We start from the raw sequence: 25835 nt of genomic DNA, 5'->3' as shown, positions 1-25835 counted from the left end.
TGTCTCAAAAGAAAAAACAAACAAAAAAAAACAAAACCAAAAAAAAAAAAAACCACTCCCTTTGTAAAGCTTTGAAGACAGGATCAATTTCAGGCTCACTGACTTGCACAACACTCAGAGTTGTCAAGGAGATTACCTCCAATACTACTGAATCAAGTTAAGAGCTAACAGCCACCATTACAGTTACCTAATCGTAATCATGATGATAGCCGACATTTATAGCATACTTCCTATGCGCCAGGAACTGTTCTAAGTACATTTGCACATATTAATCACTTAATTTTCCAACAATCCTTGCTTATTTAAATGTATATTATTTTACTGAATTCTAAACACACACATAAGACTAGGTGCAGTGGCTTACACCTGTAATACCAGAATTTTGGGAGGCTGAGGTGGGCGGATCACTTGAGTCCAGGAGTTCAAGACCAGGCTGGCCAACAGAGTAAAACCCCATCTCTACTAAAAAAAAATACAAAAATTAGCCAGGCATGGTGGTGCATGCCTGTAATCTCAGCTACTCAGGAGGCTGAAGCAGGAGAATTGCTTGAACCTGGGAAACAGAGGTTGCAGTGAGCCAAGATCATGCCACCGCACTCCAGCCTGGGCAACAGAATAAAACTCCATCTCAAGAATAAATAAATAAATAAATTTAATTAAATAATGAAAAATAAACACACACATATATGCGTGTATATATTTCTCCTATAATTGAAAACAATAAATGTAATTCATATTGTTTTGACAGAAATTATAAGAATTGTTTTAATATAGTGCATGAAAAAAAAATCTGTAGGTTTAAGCACTTTAGTAACAATAAAAATAGCTGCTAATAACATAGTGCTTACAATGTGCCAGGTACTGTTCTAAGCACTTTACATAGATTAACTCTATTTATCCTCATGGTAACCTTATAAGAAGGTTAGAAGAAATAAGAAGTAGGTAAGGGTCAGTACAGTGGCTCACACCTGTAATCCCAGCCCTTTGGGAGGCCAAGGTAGACGGATCACTTGAGGCCAGGAGTTTTAGACCAGCCTGGGCAACATGGCGAAACCCCGTCTCTACAAAAAACACAAAGATTAGCTGGGTGTAGTGGTGTGTGCTGTAGTGCCAGCTACTCAGGAGGCTGAGGCAGGAGGATCACTTGAGCCCAGGAAGTTGAGGCTGCAGTGAGCCAAGATCACATCTCTGCACTCTAGTCTGGGCGACAGAGTGAGAGCCTTGTCTCAAAAAAAAAAAAAAAAAAAAAAGCAGCAGATGAGATAAAAAGAACTAGAGTAACTTTCACTAGATCCTCAGTTACCCTGGGACAGCTGGATCCACTTGGCAGTCGGCTGTGCAAAAGTTCAGCCTGTGCACTGACCCTCTGTACTCTTCTGCTCTAGTTGTTTAGGGAATAAAGACAAAACTAGATGAGCCCTCAGAATGCTGTGACTAGAAAGCAATATGTAACTCTACATTACTTGAAACACTTAAAAAGTCTTAAAATGTCAAACTATACATAGAAAGTAGCAGTTATTGCATGTTTTAAATAGCTTTCAAATAACTCCATATTTTAAAAAGTGACTAGAAGACCAACCTATTAAGGAATTGTTCAGTAAGATTCTGTTGCTGATCAGGACCATCCTCCTGATTCACGCCTCCTTCAAGCAGCATCTGTTGGTATATCTGCCGCTGTTGCTCCTTCTGTTCTAAATGCTGTTGATAGCGCAATCTTTGCCTATAATATTCTTGAAATTGTTCTGTTGAATCTCGAAGCTTAAAAACATTAGAAAAAAACAATATAATTGAGCAAACTATGACAGAATATGTCTTCACTCAACAGTACCTCTTTAAATGCAGAATAAAATATACAATTAGCTATATTTAATAATCACAAAATACTTAATCTATTGCTCGTTAAAAAACAGCATGAGTCTTAATACTCAAGTGGATCAGTTAATTTGCTTTATTCCACAGCAACAGACTGACCAAAATGAATGGTTGCCTTGGTTCCCTGACTAACCCAAAATAAAAACACAAATTATAATGGTTACAAGGGGGACACGGTCACAGAATATGAATGTAGATAAAGACTAATACAAATCTGGCATTTCTTTAAAAATATCCATACTGAAGGACTGCATTAATATTTAATAAACACAATGAAATACCAACTTACCCCAACCAGAATGGCCGCTATTAAAAAACAATAGATGTTGGCATGGATGCAGTAAAAAAAAGAATGCTTACACACTGCTGGTGGGAATATAAATTAGTACAGTCTCTATGGAAAAAAACAGTCTCATGATTTCTCAAAAAACTAAAAGTACAACTACCATTCAATCTAGCAATCCCACTGAGTATCCACCCAAAGGAAAATCAGTCATTATATCAAAAAGACACCTGCAGGTGTATGTTTATCGCAGCACAATTCCCAATAGCCCTAACACATAGCACTAAAAAATGTTCCATGTACACTTGAGAAGGACATGTATTCCGCTATTATTGAGTGGAGTGTTTTACATACGTCTTTCAGGTCTAGTTGGTTTACAGTATTGTTCAAGTCCTCTATATCCTTATTGATCTTCTATTTAGATGTTTTATCCATTATTGTGAGTAGAGTATTGAAGTCTCCAATTATAATGATATTTCTCCCTTCAGCTCTCTCAATATTTGCAATATATTTTAAAACTCTATTGTTTGGTGCATATCCATGTACTTTTCATAGTAATTTTCCTACTTTTTTTTTTATGTTTTTTTCTTGCATTGCTATAAAGAAATACATTCTTAATATTTAGTTGAAAACAAAAAAAAAACATATTCAACTTATGAAAGCCACTTAACCCCTTCAAAGTGGCATACTACATAAAACTGTTTGTCGGTTGTTTGTTTAAGACAGTCTCACTTTGTCACCCAGGCTGGCGTGAAGCAGTGCATTGTCAGCTCACTGCAATCTTCGCCTCCCAGGTTCAAGCAATTCTCCTGCCTCAGCCTTCTGAGTAGCTGGGACTACAGGCATGCACCATGACGCCTGGCTAATTTTTTGTATTTTTAGTAGAGACAGGGGTTCACCATGTTGTCCAGGCCGGTCTTGAACTCCTGAGTTCAGGTGACCCACCTGTTTCAGTCTCCCAAAGTGCTAGGACTACAGGTGTGAACCGCTGCACCCAGCCTATATAAAACTTATACCCTTATTCACAATACAATTTCCTCACAAAAACACCAAAGAAAAATAATCTAGAACCCTGGACTTGGATAAAAGTTTTATTCTATATTTAAAATGTCTAATTTCTTATTCTTAAATCTAATTGGTAAAAAAAATAGGGCATATATCTTAATAATGCAAACTAGCCATGTTTAATGGAAGCTCAATTACTTAAGTTCCAAAACATATAAAACATGCAATGTCAACTGTGATATTTTAGATTTTTAATAAATTCACTTGTTAAAATTGTTCCAGAATACACAATGGCAACTAAACATGCTACATATTTGTTAGGGGGAGGAGAGAAAATAAACTAAGAAGAAGAAAGTCTATGTATCTTCTTTACTCCCAAATACCAGAAAATTATTTTTACATTCTAAGTAAATTATATTACTTCTTACAAAGAGAGTAACTCTGAAAAACACTAGGTATAGTAAATATTACCTCATTTTTTTCTTGTTTAGCTGGTCCTGGATTCTGTGCTCCATTTGCAGGCTCTTTTTCTGAAACTGAACTCTGGCCCAAGATTTCACTGCCAATAGGCCTCTGTGCATCAACAGGTGTATCACTTCTTCCAGAAACGTGCAAAAAAACAAAAAAAGGCAGAGGTGGGAGTAAAGGAAAATATATTTTAGTTAAATAAAATTTATTATTACTTTTGAGACGGTGTCTCTCTCTGTAGCCCAGAGGCTGGAGTGCAGTGGCGCAATCTCTGCTCACTACAACCTCCGCCTCCCAGGTTCACGCAATTCTCCTGCCTGCCTCAGCCTCCAAAGTACTTGGGATTACAAGGCCCACCATCACGCCACCTAATTTTTTGTATTTTTAGCAAAGATGGAGTTTCACCATATTGGCTAGGCTGGTTTCAAACTCCTAACCTCAAGTGATCCACCCTCCCCAGCCTCTCAAAGTGCTAGAATTATAGGCATGAGCCACCATGCTGGCCAAGAAATTTTAATTTAAAAAAATGAATAGGCCAGGCACAGTGGCTCACGTCTATAATCCCAGCATTTTGGGAGGCCGTGGCAGGCAGCTCATTTAAGCTCAGAAGTTCGAAACCAACCTGAGCAACACAGTGAAACCCAGTCTCTTAAAAAAAAGAAATGAGTTGGGCATGGTGGGGCGCTTGTGGTCCCAGCTACTTGGGAGGTTGAAGTGGGAGGATCACCTGATCCTGGGAGGTAGAGGTTACAGTGAGCCAAGATCACACCACTGCACTCCAGCCTGGGTGACAGAGTGAGACCTTGTCTCAAAAAATATAAAAAGAAGATTTAGCCTAAGTGTTTATAAACTGTATACAAATGGATTTATTTTTCTTTCTTCTCTTAAAAACACCACAAAAAGGATTTTTAAAAATAGAAAGGTCTTGGGCCAGGCACAGTGGCTAAGGCCTGTAATCCCAAAACTTTGGGAGGCTGAGGCAGGTGGATCATGAGGTCAGGAGTTTGAGACTAGCGTGGCCAACAAAGTGAAACCCCATTCCTACTAAAAGTACAAAAATTAGCCAGGCATGGTCGTGCATCCCTGTAGTCCCAGCTACTTGGGAGGCTGAGGCAGGAGAATCGCATGAACCTGGAAGGTGAAGGCTGTGGTGAGCCAAGATCGCACCACTGTACTCCAGCCTGGGCGACAGAGCGAGACTCCGCCTTAAAATAAAAAAAAGGAACATCTTAACGGAGGAGTACAGTGTTATTAGGCAGGGATAGTGAGAGTAGGGTCTCCAGTTTAAAATCAGTTGTGTGGCCTAGGGACGGTCACTTATATTCTCTGTGGTCCAGCTTATAATAGACTGATGAATATGAGTAATAGGTTAGATAATATAACGCCTAAATTCTCTTTATAAAGCATAGACTTATGGTGGTGTTATCTAAACATTTTTTTCCCTCCAATATATTTCTATACGATTTTAAGAATTTTTGAGATTTTATTAAAAGACTTTCTTTGAGGCCGGGCATGGTGGTTCACGCCTGTAATCCCAGCACTTTGGGAGGCTGAGGCGGGCGCATCACAAGCTCAGGAGTTTGAGACCAACCTGACCAACATGATGAAACCCCGTCTCTACAAAAAATACAAAAATTAGGCTGGGCACAGTGGCTCACACCCGTAATCCCAGCACTTTGGGAGGCTGAGGCAGGCAGATCACGAGGTCAGGAGTTTGTTACCAACCTGATCAATATGGTGAAACCCCGTCTCTACTAAAAATACAAAAATTAGCCAGGCATGGTGGATAATGGCCTCTCCAAGTAGAAGTACACAAGACATATCAAAATACAGTTCTAGGGTTCAGGAAAGCAAAGCTAGATAGTCATCTTCACAAAGCATCAGTAGTTAGGAGCCTATACTCCTGAGCACCTAAACATACATACACAGACATCTAGAAGAGGAAGACTGAGGAAGAGTTTTTTGGCTCTCAGGCTCTACTGTAAACTACTAATGACCACAAGAAGTCCCCTTTTATGTCCACAGAGAAGAATTTGTAAGAGCTATTAACTGTATAAAGAATAAAATAATCTTCAAAAAGTAACATTTCATTTAATTTTGCAACATATGCAGAACTTCCGTATGCATCATCTCATTTAACTTGCACAATAACCTGTGAAATAGGTTATAAGACCCATTTCACAGAGAGGTAACAGACAACAAGTGATTTTCCTAAGATTGCAAAGCTAGAAAATAAGAGTTTGAACTTAAACGCAGGCCATCAGACTCCCAACTCCAATGCTGGTCCATGCCTGAAATACATGCATTACAAGCTTATATATTTCAAATAATTTTTCTCCATTTTAAGTGTTTCTGTTCAAGTGAAAAGACATCCTTACAAAATATTACACATTCCCTTTCTTTCATATTTTATCTTCTTGTTCACCATAGTAGCTCAATCACTGTATCCCTGATATTGTAGTCTGCTGTTTGCACATAGTAATCACCAAAAAAAAAATTTTTTTTGAGACAGGATCTTGCTGTCACCCAGACTGGAGTACAGTGATGCAATAAAGGCTCACTGCAGCCTCAGCCTCTTGGACTCAATCAATCCTCCCACCTCAGCGTCCCAAGTAGCTGTGACTACAGGCACATGCCACCATGCCTGACTAATATTTTTGTATTTTTCTGTAGAGACAAGTTTTCACCATGTTGCCCAGGATGGTCTTGAATTCCTGGGTTCCAGTGATCCACCATGCCCAGCCTGAAATATATTTTAAATGGATACTGACTTAAAAAAATAAAAAGATACTGACTTCAAGTATTTCAAGTAGTACTCTTCATGATCTAATTGAGCTTCCATATACATGTGTGTATTTTTTTTTAAAATAAATAGAGACGGGGTCTTGCTATATTGCCCAAGCTGGTCTCAAACTCCTAGCCTCAAGTGATCCTCCCATCTCAGTCTCCCAAAGTGCTGGGATTACAGGTATGAGCCATCACACCTGGCTCAATATTTTTTAAATGAAAATATGTTTAAAAATAAGTAAACTTCTTCCAAAGTAAATTTGTATACTTTATCCATAGGACAGTAACTCTCTCACAGCATTTCATTAGCAGTCCTTTTTGACACACTGTCCTTATCAAAGCTATGAGCTTTGAAGGAAAGAAATTTATGTTCATTGAGTACCAATCACATGTTTGCCAATCTTAATACAAGCTTTATCTCATTTTGCAAACCAACATTTTATTATATACAGGAGATAACTGAGGCTCAGACAGACTAAATAACTTTCCCAAGGTCACATAGTCAGTAAATGGCAAAGCTATTGTTCAGACCTATGCCAGACTTTAAAGACTATGTTCTATTTATTATTCAACACCACTCTGCCTTGTGAGTTTTCTAATTTCAGAGACATGACAAATGTTTTCTGAATTATTGCTACTACTCATGTAATACTGTAATAACACCTGTATTACTTAATTTTTGACATGTCACATTTTACCTCTCTGCTTTTTCTACAATGGTCTAATATCTTACACTTCGCTTCTTTACATCTTTATCCAGATGTTCCTCAATTTCTACTAATTTATGTAGCAAACAGGACATGCACAGTCAATTTGCCTTGATTTTTGTGCATCTTTTCTCTATACAAAGTCAACTCTACTGATGCACAAGTCCAAACATGTCATTCATACACTGACCAAGAAGCTTCTGTCATCTTTTTTATTTTTATTTGTTGAGACAGAGTCTCGCTCTGTCACCAGGCTGGAGTGCAGTGGCATAATCTTGGCTCACTGCAACCTCTGCCTTCCGAGTCCAAGTGATTCTCCTGCTTCAGCCTCCCAAGTAGCTGGGACTGCAGGCATGCACCACCACGCCCAGATAATTTTTTTTTATTTTGTATTTTTAGTTGAGATGGGGTTTCATTATGTTGGCCGGGCTGGTCTCAAACTCCTGACCTCATGATCCACCCACCTTAGTCTCCCAAATTCCTGGGATTACAGGCGTGGGCCACTGCGCCTGGCCACCTTTTTTTTTTTTTGAGACGGAGTTTCCCTCTTGTTGCCCAGGTTGGAGTGCAATAGCATGATCTTGGATCACTGCAACCTGGGCATCCCAGGTTCAAGCAATTCTCCTGCCTCAGCCTCCCAAGTAGCTGGGACTACAGGCATGTGACACCACGCCTGGCTAATTTTGTATTTTTAGTAGAGATGGGGTTTACCATGTTGGCCAGGCTGGTCTCAAACTGCTGACCTCAGGTGATCCACCCACCTCAGCCTCCCAAAGTGCTGGGATTACAGGCATGAGCCACCATGCCCAGCCAGATTCTGTCATCTTATATTCACAGAAGAGTATCAGCAGTTCCCCCAGAATTGAAGCTCAGCATTCCAAAAAATAAGAATTTTATCTGAAAGGGCTGGGAAATCCAACAAAGGCTTATTAATAAAATTGACTCTGTCAATGCTCAAGGCTTCTCATTCCTTTGAGATTTATTATTTATTTATTTATTTATTATTTTTATTTATTTATTTTTTTTTTTGAGACAGAGTCTCGCTCCACCAGGCGCCAGGCTGGAGTGTAGTGGCACGATCTCGGCTTACTGCAACCTCAGCCTCCCAGGTTCAAGCAGTTCTGCCTCAGCCTCCCGAGTAGCTGGAACTACAGGCGCTCACCACCATGCCCAGCTAATTTTTGTTTAGTAGAGACGAGGTTTCACCGTGTTGGCCAGAATGGTCTCAATCTCTTGACCTCGTGATCCATCTGCCTCAGCCTCCCAAAGTGCTGGGATTACAGGCATGAGCCACTGCGCCCAGCCTCCTTTGAGATTTAAATAGGATGCTTCTATATGAAATATAATTATGCATGTTCATCACTAGATATTATCTTTATCTTTCAAAGACGAAATATGGAACAATATGGTACCTTAAAAAGTTGCTCTACCCTTTAGGAAGTCCCTCACTTAACCTGATTCAAATTAGATTATCCTCTCTAAAGAACATGAAAGAAAATATCACAACCCTCTCTACAACCTCAGAGCAACTTAATAGAAAAGGCTTCACTATACATCTATCCTGTATTTCTTTTGCTTTAACTAAAGATCTCCACTTGCTCTAATTATTATTATTTTTTGAGATGGAGTCTCACTCTGTCACCCAGGCTGGAGTGCAGTGGCGTGATCTAGGCTCACTGCCACCTCTACCTCCCAGGTTCAAGCGATTTTCCTGCCTCAGCCTCCCAAGTAGCTAGGACTACAGGTATGCACCACCACATCCAGCTAATTTTTGTATTTTTAGTAGAGATGGGGTTTCACCACGTTGGCTGGGCTGGTTGTCTTGAACTCCTGACCTCAAGTGATCCACCCACCTCGGCCTCCCAAATTGCTGGGATTATAGGCCTGGGCCACCACTCCCAGCTCACTTGCTCTAATTAGAAACAAATTCTGAGTCCTCTGCAAAGAATGGTTCCAACTATCCTATGTAATGTGAAAAGGTTTCATTTTTGTTTCTTTCATGAAATAAATTTATTGAAGTCAACACTAATACTTTATAGTGGCAACTCTAAATTATGGAAAACCATCCATACATCCTCATGGGTTTCCTGGAAAAATGAGGCAGAAAGTTTCCTAACCCTAAAATAAACAACTGTTGATCAAGAGTTTGTTATTTCATGCTAGGTTTGAAGGAAAAACTGAATGGTGGCTTTAACATTAATTTCCTTCATATATATAAGAATCACCAGGCTGGGCGCGATAGCTAATGCCTGTAATCCCATCACTTCGGGAGGCTGAGGTGAGCAGATCACGAGGTCAGGTGTTCCAGACCAGCCTGGCCAACATGGTGAAACCCCATCTCTACTAAAAAATACAAAAATAACTGGGCATGGTGGCACATACCTGTAATCCCATTTACTCAGGAGGCTGAGGCAGGAGAATTGCTTGAACTGGGACCCGGGAAACGGAGGTTGCAGTGAGCTGAGATCACGCCACTGCACTCCGTCTCAAAAAAAAGTGGAAATAATTATAGAGTTTTATGTTCTAGTTATCTACTACAGTACTATGTACAGGAGAAAAAAAGTAGAAACAACCCAGGATCCAACTTAAAAATATGTAAAAATAAAGATTTTTTTGGCCGGGCGTGGTGGCTCACGCCTGTAATCCAAGCACTTTGAAGGCCAAGGCAGGTGGATCACCTGAGGTCGGGAGTTCAAGACCAGCCTGACCAACATGGTGAAACCCCGACTCTACTAAAAACACAAAAAATTAGCTGGGCATGGTGGCGCGTGCCTGTAATCCCAGCTACTCAGGAGGCTGAGGCAGGAGAATTGCCTGAACCCAGGAGGCGGAGGTTGCGGTGAGCCGAGATCGCGCCATTGCACTCCAGCCTGGGTAACAAGAACGAAACTCGGTCTCAAAAAAAAATATATATATATATATTTTTCTCATATAATTTTAATTATCAAAAATTTTAAACCCTTACTGAAGTATTAAGGACTAACTTTCAACTAAAGGGACCTGAACATTAAGAAAACATACACACTCCCAGACATGGTGGTTCACATCTGTAATCCCACAACTCTGAGAGGCCAAGGCAGGATGATTGCTTGAGTCCAGGAGTTTGAGACCAGCCTGCGAAATCCCATCTCTATCAAATACACAAAAGTAGCCAGGTGTGGTGGTGTGTGCCTGTAGTACTAGCTACTCAGGAAGGCTGATTTGAACCTGGGAGATTGTGCCAGCATACTCGAGCCTGAGATAGAGCCAGACCCTATCTCAAAAAAAAAAAAAAAAAAAACAGAAAAGAAAACCACACTATAATTAGATTACCTCAAACTTCTGAAGATTTCCTGTTTTATAAGCAAATGCTTACCGCTCAGGGGATTCTTCATAAATACTGTGACATTCTGTATTCTCAAGCATGAGACTTCTACTGAGGTTTTGTACCCCTGGATAATGGAAGTTAGCAAAGGAGTGTGACATTGGAGAAGTTTTGTTTCCAAGGTCTGAAATTCTCTTATCATGACTGGTTAGTCCACAAGTCAGGCCATCTAAAGCAGGATTCAGAGAGCGGGTCATATAGGCATCAGCTGACTGAGGTCTTCTCATGGGGGATGATGGATAGGGAGAGAGTTTGCTGATAAGAGGAGTCAAAAGATCAGCATATGCAGCTTTTGTAGGTTTCAGAAGTTTGTCAACATGAATATTAAGCATTTTCTGTTCAAAAGCACAAGAGAAGACAGAAGATGGAAGATTCTGAAGCCATGACAGTAAACTCAGATCCAAATCATCACAACCATTACCACATAAGAGGTCGATGCCAAGAAGCACTTCACTTTCTGTAATTTCTTCTCCAGTTGCTTTACTCTGACAAAATTCTACACAGCATTCATAAAGTAGGCCTTTCATTACAAGCTGAAATAAACGATTGTTACTCGCTTTAAAACCAGCTTCACTTAGCTTCCTATCAGCAGGGATGAATTCTGCAACCATGACACAAGCCTCTTCAAAACAGTGAACTCGTGCAGTGCTGGGATTCCAGTCCTTAAACTCAGCATGATTGGTCAGACGAGGCAAAGTCAACAGCAAACAGAGCTTACTGTAGTCATCTTTAGAAGGACAGTACTCTTCTAGAGCATGTAAACATTGCACAGCTTCTTGCATGGTAAATTCCAGCTGTAAGAAAAATTAAATGATCAAATAATCACTATAAAAAACATGCTGTGAAATATGAAAACAATGAGTGTACAAAGAATAAATTATATTGCCACAGAATACTCACATAATTTGTAGGATATGTAACAGCTTTCAAGAAACCAAAATGTTTTCACAAGTAAAATAAAAATAATAAAAAATTTGATTAATTAGCACATTAAACTTTTATCTATAAAAAGTGTTTTATTATAATTCAGGCTTAAGATGAGATCTCACTATGCTGCCCATGCTGGACTGCAGTGGGTATTCATACACACAAATATAGTACACTACAGGCTTGAACTCCTGGGCTCAAGTGATCCTCCAGCCTCAGCCTCTAAAGTTGCTGGGACCACTGGTGTGCCACACTGTGCCCAGCTCTCAAATATACAATTTTTTAAGGGTAAGGATAATTAAGTTTTCTAGAAGTGAAAATTGAAGCATGCCAACATTCATTGTTTATAAAGCTTGCTATTACTCCAGCTTACCCAAAAGGCAAAAGAGCCATTCTCTTAGTCCAAACTTACCTTAGGGCAAAATTGTGTGGGGATAAAAGTCAAGAAAAAGCAATGCCTACAGTTGACTTACTACAAAACAATCCACAGACAGAACAAAAAGGAAGCCTAGCTGAGAGACAAAATATAACAATTTGTATAGTGAATACTGTCTTTGAATCATAAGCTTTTAATGATGTAACCTCAGAGCTCACCTAGTCCAGCCTCCATATCTTACATAAGGGAAAAGTCAGGGAACACATTTACCAAGGTAATTCAGTTGATTATTGGCAAAGAGAATAAAAAATAGGTCTCCTAACTCATGTTCCAGTGTTCTTTTCACTTTTGAACATCCTTATCTGGCAAATATTTCTCTATCTGAAAGTCCCTACTGTAAAATCCGATAAAAAATTATAAAATGTGGTTTTTGCCACAGTCTCAATGTTTGTGCCTCTCTAAAATTCCTATGTTGAAATCCTAACCCCACAATGAAATGGTATTAGAAAAGTAGGGCCTTTGCAAGGTGACTAGGTCAAGAGTGCTCAGCCCTCATGAATTAGATTAGTACCCATATAAGAGACCCCAAAGAGCTAGCTAGCCTCTTTAACCAGGTGAAGGACACAGCTAGAAGGAACCATTCACAAACCAGGGTACAGGCCCTTACCAGACACCGAATCTGCTGGTACCCTGATCTTGAACTTCCCAGCTACCAGAACCGTGAGAAACTTCTATTGTTTACAAGCCCCCTAGTTTATGATATTTTGTTGCAGCAGCTCAAAAGGACTAAGACACTTTACTTCAGTGAACAGTTACTAGAACTTAGTAAGTTTTCTCAGTTTTAGTTATTAATACTGAAACTTTAAAAGTCACTTTTGTAATTAAAATGAATTTAATTTCGTTAAATAGTCATGAAGACAAACATTTCAGCAAAAAACTATCTCTAGATCAAAGAAAATACTGAGAAGACAGAGAAAAAGAAAATAAACATAACCAATACACTTCTTGGATAAAAAAAAGCAATGATGAAGAGTCATCAAGTCAAACCTTATCTATTGCTAACTTACCTTAAACACACTCTAGAACTAGCTAGCTAGTTATATATATTGGTTTAAACCACAGAACAAGTTTAGAAGCACTAAACTTTGAAAATACTATACATCTAGAAAACGGCAGATCTTGCCCCACCTCAGTTCATAAAAAACTTTGAAAATTTGTGATGCTAATCTTTTGTTTTAGTGACTAAAATACTTATGACTGAAAACAAGACTAGGGCGCAAACCTTCAGGAATAAAAATCTTACATGCTGGGGCTCATCTTCTGCTGACATTGCATTGTTAACACATAAAGCTTCTAAAAACTTCTGCTTCAGGATAATATAACGAAACCTGTGGGGAAAAATGAAACATTAATTCTCCAATGTCTGATGTCAAATATACTTAGAAGTTACTATATAAGTACCTTTGCTTTAGGAAAATTATTCAAATAATTTACTAAGCTTTTTATCACATTGAAGCCATAACTGAAGAAATTTCAGTCACAAATAATCACAATTTAACACTCAGAGAATAAATTTCTATTTCCAATATTAATTCTAAACAAAATTCCAATTTTTATGGAAGATATCAAATGTTACCTAATATTAAATCAAAAGTCTTTTATATCCAATGTTTTGTTTACCTAACATACATCCTGTTTTTTCTTTATTAAAAAAATTTTAATTGACAAATAACAGTATATATTTATAAGGTATGTTACATCAAGTTATTTTCTTTTTAAATATGAGAAAAATCTAATTAAAATGAGGCTAAAAGGGTAGGAGGAAATGAACATCTCTAAAAAGTCACAAAATAATCACAGACTTAGAGCTTTTATTTTCTTTTTCTTTTTTAGAGACAGGGTCTTCTGCTCTGTCACCCAGATTGGAGTGCAGTGACATGATCATAGCTCATCACAACCTCAAATTCTTGGCTCAAGCAATCCTCCTGCCTCAGCCTTCCAAGCAGCTAGGACTACAATTGTGTGCCACAGCACCTGGCCAATTTTTTAAATTAGTTGTAGAGACTGGGTCTCACTTTGTTGCTCAGGCTGATCTCAAATTCCTGGCTTCAAAAAATTCTCCTTCCTCAGACTCCCAAAATGCTCGGATTACAAGTATGAGCCACTGCACCCAGTCCCAACCTAAAGCTTTTTAACAAAAATTTTTCAGTAAGGGCAAGGGATAGCAAAGAGTCTGCCTAACTTGTCTAAGAATCAAAAGCTTTATTGCCTGAAGCAACTTATAGAAAAAGTTCTTTTTCTTTTGAGACAGAGTTTCGTTCTTGTTGTCCAGGCTGGAGTGCAATGGCATGATCTTGGCTCACCACAACCTCTGCCTCCCAGGTTCAAGTAATTCTCCTGCCTCAGTCTCCCAAGTAACTGGGATTACAGGCATACACCACCATGCCGGCTAATTTTGTATTTTTTAGTAGAGATGAGGTTTCTCCATGTTGGTCAGGCTGGTCTCCAACTCTTGACCTCAGGTGATCCGCCCGCCTCGGCCTCCCAAAGTGCTGGGATTGCAGGTGTTAGCAATCATGCCAGGCCTAGAAAAAGTGTTTCTAAGGCTTGAAAGAAAAAAATAATGAATCTTCAGTCATTCTTTCAGCCACTGTTGTAGTAGCAAATTGTGTCCAATAAAACAGGTGACCTTGCCTTCAAAAAGAGGGTCACATAATAAATTATATGAAATATTCAGAGTTCAGCAAGGCCTCAAAGAAGTACGAAACCAATTCTACAGAGGGGTAGGAAGTAACAAAAAGACATAATAACTGACTCTAAGAAGACAATCAGGAGTGTACCAGGTAACGGCAAGAGATGGTGAAAGGATTAATATTCCAGATAAGTGAAGAAAGTACGAATGCAAAGAACTATCAAATAGCATGGTCTGAACAGCAAATCAAAAAATAAGAGGTTCAACTTCTGATAATGACAGAGTAACTTGTATCTGGCTAACCTTTCTGCATATAACAACAATAAATCCTAGATAAAATACAAAGAATGACTATTTTGTTTTATTTTATTTATTTATTTTTTTGAGACAGAGTCCTGTTCTGTCGCCCAGGTTGGAGTGCAATGGCACGATCTCAGCTCACTGCAACCTCTGCCTCCCGGGTTCAAGCAATTCTCCTGTCTCAGCCTCCTGAGTAGCTGGAATTTACAGGCGCCTGCCACCACCACACCCAGCTAATTTTTTTTTGTATTTTTAGTAGAGACAGGATTTCACCATGTTGGCCAGACTGGTCTCCAACTCCTGACCTCAGGTGATCTGCCCTCCTCGGCCTCCCAAGGTACTGGGATTACAGGCGTGAGCCACTGTGCCCAGTTTCAAAAAATGACTATCTTGAATGCACTGGAAAACAATCAAAAGCTGGCATAACTAGAGGGAAGTCAATCCTTTAAAAAAAACCCAGAAATTTAAGGGGTCAGATTCAAAGGCATAAAGCTTTCCAGCTGAGGACACCCCCTAGTTCACACAGTGTGAGCTAAAAGTCAAAGAAAAAGCTGTAGGCTTGAGAAGTCAACAAAAAGTCTGGTTACTGGCTGAGCAAGGTGGCTCACACCTGTAATCCCAGCACTTTGAGAGGCCAAGACAGGAGGATCGTTTGAGCCCAGGAGTTTGAGAACAGCCTGGGCAACAAAGTGAAACCTGGTCTCTATAAAAAAATTTAAAAATTAGGCCAATGGGCGGCATACGCCTGTGGTCCCAGCTACACAGGAGTCTGAAGCAGGTAAATCACTTGAGCCCAGGAGGTCAAGGCTACAGTGAGCTGTGTTCACACCACTGTACTCCAGCCTAGACAACAGAATGAGACCATGTCTCAAAAAAAAAGTTTGGTACTGCCAGAGCAGCTAAAAAATGAGAGAAAGATCCAAAAACAGAGGGAGCCCACAGTAGGAAACATACCAAAATCTACTGTATAAACTTAGTTGCCCAAATCCCTGGCTATCCCCTAAACTGTAAAGATGCAAGGGAGACTCCAAGGAGCCTGGAGAAAACAGATGGAAGGCCAAAGAACTGAGCAGAGATTTTGGCTGGTGCCCACAAGAGGGGAGAAAGAGTCTGCATTTTGAGGCTCTCTAAGTTAAATAATTGCCCATATAAAAATCAAACCTTTTATATAGGAAGAGAACAGAATTCAGAGCCTCAAGAGTGAATCTACAATGTACTGATTACATTCATAAAATAATTAGATATAGTTAAAAAAAAAGGTGACTCACAATTAAGAGAAAAGGCAATCATTAGAAATAGGCTGATAGAAACAGAAGTCCAAATTACCAAGCAAGGACTACACTAGCAAACAAGGAGCTACTCTCAGTATGTTGAAGGACCTAAAGGAAAATATAATCATAATGAATGAACAGATGGGAAACTCTTACCAAAAAAATTATAAAATTTGAAAATGAAAAGTACAATATTTGAAATGAAAAATTCACTGTTGAATTTGAAGCTACAGTGAGCTATACACACGCCACTGCACATCAGTCTGGGTGATAGAACAAGAACCTGTCTTAAAATTTATCATCAGATTACTAATAGCAAAAGAAAGGGTCAGTTAACATCAAATCAATTTAAAATAACACAGAACACAGGGGAAGCCTGGGGCAACATGGCGAAACCCCATCTCTAAAAAAAATATACAAAAATACTCCACACACCTAGAGTCCCAGCTACTTGAGAGGCTGAGGTGAGAGGACTGCTTGAGCCCAGGAGATCAAGGCTACAATAAGCCATGATCATGCCACCACACTCCAAACTGGGTGACAGAGAGAGATCAGTTTGTTTACTCTCTCCTCAAACCCAGTGGAGAAAGAAAAATAAAAATGAAAATTTTTGTTTATTGTTTTGTTTTGCTAAGCTTCTACCAATGATGAGACACTAAAAACCTCAGATGAAATCTTACCTTTTTTTGTCAAATTTTTCCATACATTCTAGAGGCTGAATGAACTGAAGAACTTCATCCCATTGACCATCAAGTATTAGCTGCCTAAATTAAAAAAAAAACAACAAAATAAAACAAAACAAAACAAACTAGCATGTCACCAAATTCAGGTTATACTAATTAAAAGCAGGACAACAAAATAGCATTTAAACTTCATAAAGCACATAAAAAGATTAACATTTCATTTGATTCCTAAAACAAAATGAAACAAATTTCTCATAACTTTTTCTTTTTTTTTTTTTTTGAGATGAAGTCTCATTTTGTTGCCCAGGTTGGAGTGCAATGGCACAATCTTGGCTCACTGAAACCTCCATCTCCTGGGTTCAAGTGATTCTCCTGCCTCAGCCACCTGAGGAGCTGGGACTACAGGTGCGCACCACTATGTCCTGCTAATTTTTTTGCATTTTTAGTAGAGACAGGGTTTCACCATGTTGGCCAGGCTGGTCTTGAACTACTGACCTCAGGTGATCTACCACTTGCCTCAGCTTCCCAAAATGCTGGCACTACAGGCATGAGCCACCTCACCCGACCTAAATTTTTCATAACTTATTTGTAAGAACATATACCACATGAGAAGAATTTGTGAATCCGCAACCACTCATATTAATGTGATGGTGGTTTTTTACTTATGTAAAAACATTGGACTACAAACACACACACACACACACACACACACACACACACACACACAAAAAAAAAAAACATTGGACTAAGCTTAAAAGTTCTCTTATTTCCATATTCATCTTACAGTTTTAAAGCTATTATATATTATTTTAAGAACAAGTGGCTGGGCGCAGTGGCTCATGTCTGTGGTCCCAGCACTTTAAGAGGCTAAGGGAGACAATCTACTTAGCTCAGGAGTTCAAAATCAGCCTAGGAAACGTGGCTAATCCTGTTTCTACAAACAATACAAAAATTAGCTGGGCAGGGAGTGCATGCCTGTGGTCCCAGCTACTCGGGAGGCTAAGGTGGGAGGATCAATTGAGTCCAGATGTCTAGGCTGCAGTGAGCTGAGACTGCACCACTGCATTCCAACCTGGGCAACAGAGTGAGACCCTGTCTCAAAAAAAAAAAAAAAAGAACAGGTGATCACTTGAGCCCACGAGTTCAAGTCTAGCCTGGGCAACATGCAAAACCCCATCTCTATCAAAAAAATTAAAATTAGCTGGGCATGGTGGTGCACACCTGTAGTCCCAGCTACCGAGGAGGTTGAGGTGGGATGATCGCTTGAGCAAGAAAGTCAAGGCTGCAGTGACCATGGTCTTGCCACTGCACTCCAGCCTGGCAGCCTAGGTAACAAAGCAAGACCCTGTTTCAAAAAAAAAAAGAAAGAAAATGGAAAGATTTTAAAAAGCTGGGAGTGGGACAGGCATGGTGGCTCACATCTGTAATCTCAGCACTTTGGGAGGTCGAGGCAGGCAGATCACCTGAGGTCAGGAATTGGAGACCAGCCTGGTCAACATGGCGTAACCTCATCTCTACTAAAAATATAAAAATTAGCCAGACATGGTGGCAGTTGCCTGAAGCTGAGGCAGCAAGAATCACTTGAACCTGGGAAGCGGAGGTTGCAGCGAGCCAAGGTCACACCACTGCACTCCAGCCTGGGCAAGAGTAAGACTCCATGTCAAAAAAAAAAAAAAGCTAGGAGTGGTGGCTCATATCTGTAATCCCATCATGTCAGGAGGCTGAAGCAGCATGTCAAAAACCCACCTCAACTGTGGGTGATTTTGCACACCCTCAAGACATCTGGCAACATCTGAAGACATTTTTGGCAGTCACGACTGGGGATACAACTGACATCTAGTGGGTGGAGGTCGGGGATGCTCTTAAACATCCTACAACAAAGGACAACCCTCCACAACAAATAATTATCTGGTCCAGATGCTAGCAGTGCCAAGGCTGAAAAACTCTGCTCTACATTGTGAATTCTACATGAAATCTACAGCTCTGAGAAATCTGAGAATACAGTTTACCTTCTGAGAATGAAAACAGCAAGGAATAAGAACAAGTTTCATCCTACTTTAAATGGTCTATGGGAATTTCCAAAAGTTACAAGGCATTCTTATCTCTTTTCTTTCACAATGGCAATTTCCCTATTTTTGAATTTTTTAGAACAGAGAAATTTTAAACGGGAAGGATGGGCAGGAAGACCAACATAGGATTAACAATATTCTGCAAAGGAGAAATATTAATAAAAGCATGATGAGCACAGTGGCTCATGCTTATAAATCCTAGCACTTTGGGAGGCCAAGATGGGAGAATCATTTGAGGCCAGGAGTTCAAGACCAGCCAAAGGCAATATAGCGAGATCTCATCTCCATTAAAAATTTTAAAATAGGGGAGAGATCCAAGATGGCTGATGATTAGCAGCTCGGGCACGTACCTCCCAGTGAAAGCGCAAAGAACGAGAGGACGCCACACTTTCAGACGAATATTAGTTGCTCACGGACCAGGAGATTCCCAGTGGAGGAGCTCCACGGGTCGCCAGGGTGACTCTTGTGGCCGGCGTGGCGGTTTTGCTGGTGCCTTAGCACACCAGTTCTTGGTGCAGAGTCCGGAGATTCCCGGGCAGAAAAGCACCATCAATCTTAACACCGCTGTTTTGGCCGGCGCAGTGGATTGCTCAGATTTCGGCACAGGGAATCAACAAGTTGGACGTCAGAGACCCAGTTAGAAAGTCGGTAATTATAAAGACGACAGATGGACAAATATATAATGAAGGGAAGAAACCAGAGTAAAAAGGTAGAGAATACTCAAAATCAGAATGCCTCTCCCTCTACAGGGGATTGCAATTCCTCATCAGTAACGGAACAAGGCTTAATAGATTACACGTGTGTTCCAATAACAGCAGCAGGTTTCAAAATGTGGGTGATAAGAAACTTCTGTGAATTAGAAGAACTTGTTCTAACCCAATGCAAAGAAACTAAGAACCTTGAAAAAAGGTTTGACAAACTGTTAACGAGAATGGACAATTTAGAGAAGAATATAAGTGAATTGATGGAGCTAAAAAACACAACACGAGAACTTCGCGAAGCATGCACAAGTTTAAACAGTCGAATTGATCAAGCAGAAGGAAGGATATCAGAAGTCGAGGACCAGCTCAGTGAAATGAAACGAGAAGAAAGAATGCAGAAAAAAGGATGAAAAGGAATGAGCAAAGTCTCCAGGAAATATGGGACTATGTGAAAAGACCTAATTTACGTTTGATAGGTGTACCTGAATGTGATGAAGAGAATGAATCCAAGTTGGAAAATACTCTTCAGGATATCATTCAGGAAAATTTTCCCAACCTGGCAAGGCAGGGTAATATTCAACTCCAGGTAATACAGAGAACACCACAAAGATATTCTTCAAGAAGACCAACCCCAAGGCACATAATCGCCAGATTTATTAGGGTTGAAATGAAGGAGAAAATACTAAGGGCAGCCAGAGAGAAAGGTCAGGTTACCCATAAAGGGAAACCTATCAGACTTACAGCAGATCTCTCAGCAGAAACCCTACAAGCCAGAAAAGAGTGGGGACCAATATTTAACATCCTTAAAGAAAAGAACTTTCAACCCAGAATTTCCCATCCAGCCAAACTAAGCTTTATGAGCGAAGGAAAAATTAAATCTTTTGCGAACAAACAAGTACTTAGAGAGTTCACCACCACCAGGCCTGCTTTACAAGAGCTTCTGAAAGAAGCACTATACATATAAAGGAACAACCAATATCAGCCTTTCCAAAAATATATCAAAAAGCAAAGAACTTTAACACAATAAAAAATTTACATCAACTAATGGGCAAAACAGCCAGCTAGCATCAAACGCCGGTATTAAACTTATATATATTTTAATTGGATAAAAAGCCAAAACCCATCGGTATGCTGCATCCGGGCCCATCTTACATGCAACAATACACAAAGACTCAGAGAGAAGGAGGAAGATTTACCAACCAAACAGAGAGTAAAAATAAACTAATAAACAAAAAGCAGGAGATGCAATTCTCGCCTCTGATAAAGTAGACTTTAAAGCAACAAAGATCAAAAGAGGCGAGGAATGACATTACATAATGGCAGAAGGATCAATGCAACAAGAAGAGCTAACGATTCTATAGATCAACGAGATAGAAAATTAACAAGGATATTCAGAACTTGAACTCAGACCCGGAACAAGTAAACTTAATAAACATTTATAGAACTCTCCACTTCAAATACACAAAACATACATTACCACCTCACACCTATTCCAAAGGTGACTATATAATTGGAAGTAAATCACTCCTCAGTAATCGCATAGCATTTCATAGGTTTAAATTAAATATTGGTTGGCTGTTTATTTGTTATCTTCTTCCCTTATTCCTTCCTGACTACATTATTAAGTATAATTATCAGTATAAAAGAGGTTTTCAATACCCATTACTAAATTGCATTCTAGCCTGGGCAAGAAAGCAATACTCCCATTCTCTCTCCCTCTTTCTTTTCCTTCTCCCTCCTCCCCATTCTCTCTCTCTCTTTCTCTTCCTTTTTCCTCCTTCCTATTCTCTCTCTTTCAAAAAAAAAAAACAACAGAAAAAAAAAATTTTTTTAAATAAAGAAATTTTTAAATAAAAATAAAAGCCATCATGCATATCATCATCATTTTATAACGGTACATTTCAATATTTAAAAAGAAAACAATTTCAAAGGCCAGCCCTTTAAGATGAACACATTCAGTTTAATGAAAAACCTACTACTCTATTATATCTTTGCATTCTACCTTAGACCAGTAAAATTTCATCATAAATCAAGCAGGCGGGTACTTGAGAACAGCCACTGTTGAATTCTGGGAGTATTAATGCTTGAAAGACAGTGCCCACAAAAATACTGTCTCAGTATGGGTTCATAGCTACACCATTAACTAAGCTCCCTGGGGCTGGAGGATATTCATAACACAAAATACAGGGAAGTGCAACAAGCTGAAAAAGACTCCTCTAATATAATAAAGCTTTGTTGTTGTTGTTTAATAGTTCCTTTTCATAAGTTAGGAATACTTCATTTCTTAAGGCTTTTCAAGTCACAAAATGCCACATGTCCTTCTTGTACTTCTTGTCAAGGATATTTGGTATCTCTTAAAAATAGAATACATTTCTGCCTGCAAATTTGGGATTTTCTGTTTCCATCCAATTCAAACTAGAATATATTTAGCATTCCATTTTGGCAAACATGTTATTTCACTTTGCCTTGAAATTCTACCTCTAAGAATCTTGTCCTGAGGAAATAATCCAATATATAGAAAAAGTCTCAGCCAGTCGCAGTGACTCACACCTGTAATCCCAGCACTTTGGGAGGCTGAGGTGGACAGATTGCTTGACGTCAGGAGTTCCAGACCAGCCTAACCAACATGGTGAAACTAAAAATACAAAAATTAGCCAGGTGTGGTGGCGTGTGCCTGTAGTCCCAGCTACTTGGGAGGCTAAGGCAAGAGAACTGCTTGAACCTGGGAGGCAGAGGTTGCAGTGAGACAAAATTGTGCCACTGCACCCCAACCTGGGTGACAAAGCAAGATTCTGTCTTTAAAAACAAAAAAATCTCATGTACAAAAGATGTTCTGTGGAGCAATTATTTAAGATAAATTGGGAACAATTGTGTAAAATCAGGGAAACCATTAGGAAATTTAGTAAATAAAAAATTTTTATTTGTAGCTGGGATTACAGGCATGCACCACCACGCCCAGCTAGTTTTTGTATTTTTAGTAGAGACAGGGTTTCACCACATTGGCCAGGCTGGTCTTGAACTCCTTACCTCAGGTGATCCACCTGCCTCGCCCTCCCAAAGTGCTGGGATTACAGGCATGAGCTACCGCACCTGGCCTTATTTTCTATTTATTTATTTTGAGATGGAGTCTCACTCTGTCACTCAGGTGGGAGTGCAGTGGCACCAATCTAAGCTCACTGCAACCTCCGCCTTCCAGGTTCAAGCGATTCTCCTGCCTCAGCCTCCCAAGTAGCTGGGACTAGAGGCATGCATCACCACACCTGGCTAATTTTCGTATTTTTAGTAGAGATGGGGTTTTACCATGTTGGCCAGGCTGGTCTCAAATTCTTGACTGCAGGTAATCCTCTTGCCTTGGCATCCCAAAGCACTGTGATTACAGACATAAGCCACCACACCCAACCTGAAAATCTTTTTAATATAAATTTGTAAACACACAGAGAAACCTTGTGATGTTAATAGATAAGGCATAACTCTAAATTATAAATACAACAGAACTGTTATTTTTAAAAGATGCACAGAAATTACACTCTAAGAATGAAAACAGGCCAGGTGCAGTTGCTCATGCCTGTAATTCCAGCAATTTGGGAAGCCAAGGCAGGCAGATCACGAGGTCAGGAGTTTGAGATCAGCTTGGCCAACACAGTGAAACCGCATCTCTACTAAAAATATAAAAAATTAGCCGGGCATGGTGGCAGGCGCCTGCAATCCCAGCTACTTGGGTGGCTAAGGTAGGAGAATCACTTGAACCCAGGAGACGGAGGTGGCAGTGAGCCGAGATTTAAATGCTGCACTCCAGCCCGGGTGACAGTACGAGACTCTGTCTCAAAAATAAAATAAAAATAAAAAACAGCAAGGAGTAAGAACAACAATATTATGTCTGGGTGGTGGGGTGATTTTTCTTTATTTTTCTATATTTTCAATAATGAATACATTTTATTTCTATGGCCAAAAATGGTATTACAGAAACATTTTCTTTACCTTTTCAAAGTCTCTATTTTCTTAGTCAAATATCTTTTATTATGATACCACAACCACAATGGAGTTGTGACTCTTTCTTTTTAACAGACCTCTGGATCTTACTATTAAAAACATTCTACAGAAAGCATTATTTTGTAAATGCTCTTTTTTTTATTTTTGTATTTTTGAGAAGGAGTCTCACTCTGCCACCCAGGCTGCAGTGCAGTGGTGAGATCGCGGCTCACTGAAACCTCTGTCTCCTTGGTTCAGGCAATTCTCCTGCCTCAGCCTCCCAAGTAGCTGGGATTACAGGCATGCGCCATCATGCCTGGCTAATTTTTATATTTTTAGTACAAGTGGGGTTTCACCATGTTGGTCAGGCTGGTCTCAAACTCCTGACCTCAAGTGATCCACCTTCCTCAGCCTCCCAAAGTGTTGGGATTACAGGCGTAAGCCACCGTGCCCAGCCTATTTTGTAAATGTTTGGTTTTTAAAATATGTTTTTAAATTATCCTTGCATAGCCTTTTCATGATTATAAAGTTCTATCTGTATTATACATATTACCTTATTAATATTTAACATTTCTTTGAAGGAGCTACAAACTTCAGAATATAATGAAATCATACCTCAGGAAAAGCATATCATCTGAAAACAGGCCATTTATGACTCCACTTTCCTTCTCCAGGGCCAGCATACTAATATGAAGCTTCTTTGAATTCAGGAAGTCCAAAATTAGCTTAATGATTTCAACCTCTTTTACATTCACTGTTTCTTCAGCCGTCATATTGATAGCCTAAACATGAAACAGAATAACAATAAAGCTAGTCCTATTGATTTATTTCTAAGTTTAACTGCCTGGAAACTACACGTAACAGGTTTATTAGGAATTTTTAGTACACATATTCTGAAGTGAAGTTAATATTTATCAGAACCAAGTCATTCTTTAATGTGTGATAATGGCATGGCCATGGTTTTTTAAAGTCCATATCTTTGAAATACATATTGGAATAATCACAGATTAAATGACATATATAATTTGTGATTTACATCAAAATAATCAAAATTTTGTGATTTACATCAAAATAATATAAGAAGAGGAGAGTAGGAAGAGATAGAGATAAAACAAGAGTGATCATGGTTACTGAATCAGGGTGATAGATAGATGAGGGAGCTACAAACTTCAGATCCTGTTCATTCTTACATGCTTAAAATCTTCCGCAACAAAGAATATTTTAAAAAGTCATTAACAATCAAACCATGTTTAGCTATGTCCCAAATACATTGTCCTAGGTATGCTCTAATACACTCACTCATTAAGTACTTAATGCCCTTTCTCTGTGACAGACACAATTCTGTACTCAGGAGACTTTGGCCTTGCCTTAAGAAGCTTTAGTCCAGCAGCAATACCTAAATGATGACCTGGTCAGTACAGTAGAGCCAAACAAAAGAAGGCTGGTTAAGATGTGCATCTTTAGGCCAGGTGCAGTGGTGTGCACCTGTAATCCCAGTACTTTGGGAGGCCACGCTGGGGGGATTGCTTGAGCTCAGGAGTTTGAGACCACCCTGGGAAACGTGGCAAAACCACGTCTCTACAAAAAATAAAAAATTAGCTGGGCATGGTGCTATGTGTCTGTAGTCCCAGCTATTCAGGAGGCTGAGGTGGAGGATCACTTGAGCCCAGGAGATCAAGGCTTCAATGAGCAAAGATCACCCTACTGCACTACAGCCTGAGCGAAAAATGAGACTGTCTCAAAAAAAAAAAAAAAAAGAGAGAGAGAAAAAAGTATAACTTTAATTGTATCAGTAATATCAATACTCTCCAAGAGTCCTTCTAACTCTTACCTGTAAGTCTGCAGTGATACAACTAAGCACATAATGCTCAGGTTATGAATCCATAAAGATTTAGAACTGGGAGGACTATAAGATCATTTGTTCAACATTCTCATTTACACAAGTTAAATGGCCTAAACTGTTGCAGTTTTCAAATGTTAAGGCTCAGAGCAATGTAAAATACCACTACACTAGTGAAGTAGCCACAGAGAAACTTCACCAGACGAAACAGACTGTAAGCATATCTTTCTCACAGGATCAACTTACTCTAAACAAGCTTGCAGAAACATAAGCATATACATGTGGACTGGGTGTGGTGGCTCATGCCTGTAATCCCAGCACTTTGGGAGGCTGAAACAGGAGGATCACTTGAGCCTAAATAAGAAGTTACATACAATGAGCTATGATCACACCACTGTACTATACCCTGAGCAAGACCATGTCTCTAAAACAAAAAATGTATGTAGGTCCACAGCGTAGTTTTTTTTTCAATTTCTTTACTTTTGTGCCAATTTATTTGTTCATAACAAGAAATGCAAATG

The 25835-nt window shown here is 39.4% G+C and overlaps 1 protein-coding gene across 3 annotated transcripts in view; it reads right to left on the bottom strand.

Moving 5' to 3' along the window:
• Nucleotides 1–25835, bottom strand: part of WDR47 (WD repeat domain 47) — a 74958-nt gene that overhangs the window by 31212 nt on the left and 17911 nt on the right. For 2 of the 3 annotated variants that reach the window (XM_012468036.2, XM_064372743.1), the window contains 6 exons: nucleotides 24090–24256; nucleotides 16733–16816; nucleotides 13093–13177; nucleotides 10478–11280; nucleotides 3632–3758; nucleotides 1580–1758 (listed from right to left, as the gene is read on the bottom strand). In XM_012468036.2, coding sequence (XP_012323459.2) covers nucleotides 1580–1758; nucleotides 3632–3758; nucleotides 10478–11280; nucleotides 13093–13177; nucleotides 16733–16816; nucleotides 24090–24247 — 1436 coding nt within the window. In that variant the 5' untranslated portion in view covers nucleotides 24248–24256. Of the gene's footprint in view, nucleotides 1–1579; nucleotides 1759–3631; nucleotides 3759–10477; nucleotides 11281–13092; nucleotides 13178–16732; nucleotides 16817–24089; nucleotides 24257–25835 lie in introns of those variants that run through there. The other variant, XM_012468038.3, reaches the window with a different exon arrangement.

This window comes from Aotus nancymaae, unplaced genomic scaffold, assembly GCF_030222135.1.
Source record: "Aotus nancymaae isolate 86718 unplaced genomic scaffold, 86718_ANA_hifiasm-v0.15.2.pri h1tg000007l, whole genome shotgun sequence".
NCBI classification, from domain to species: domain Eukaryota; kingdom Metazoa; phylum Chordata; class Mammalia; order Primates; family Aotidae; genus Aotus; species Aotus nancymaae.
Note: the sequence above shows the minus strand (reverse complement) of the source record. Positions and strands in the feature narration are given on the sequence as shown.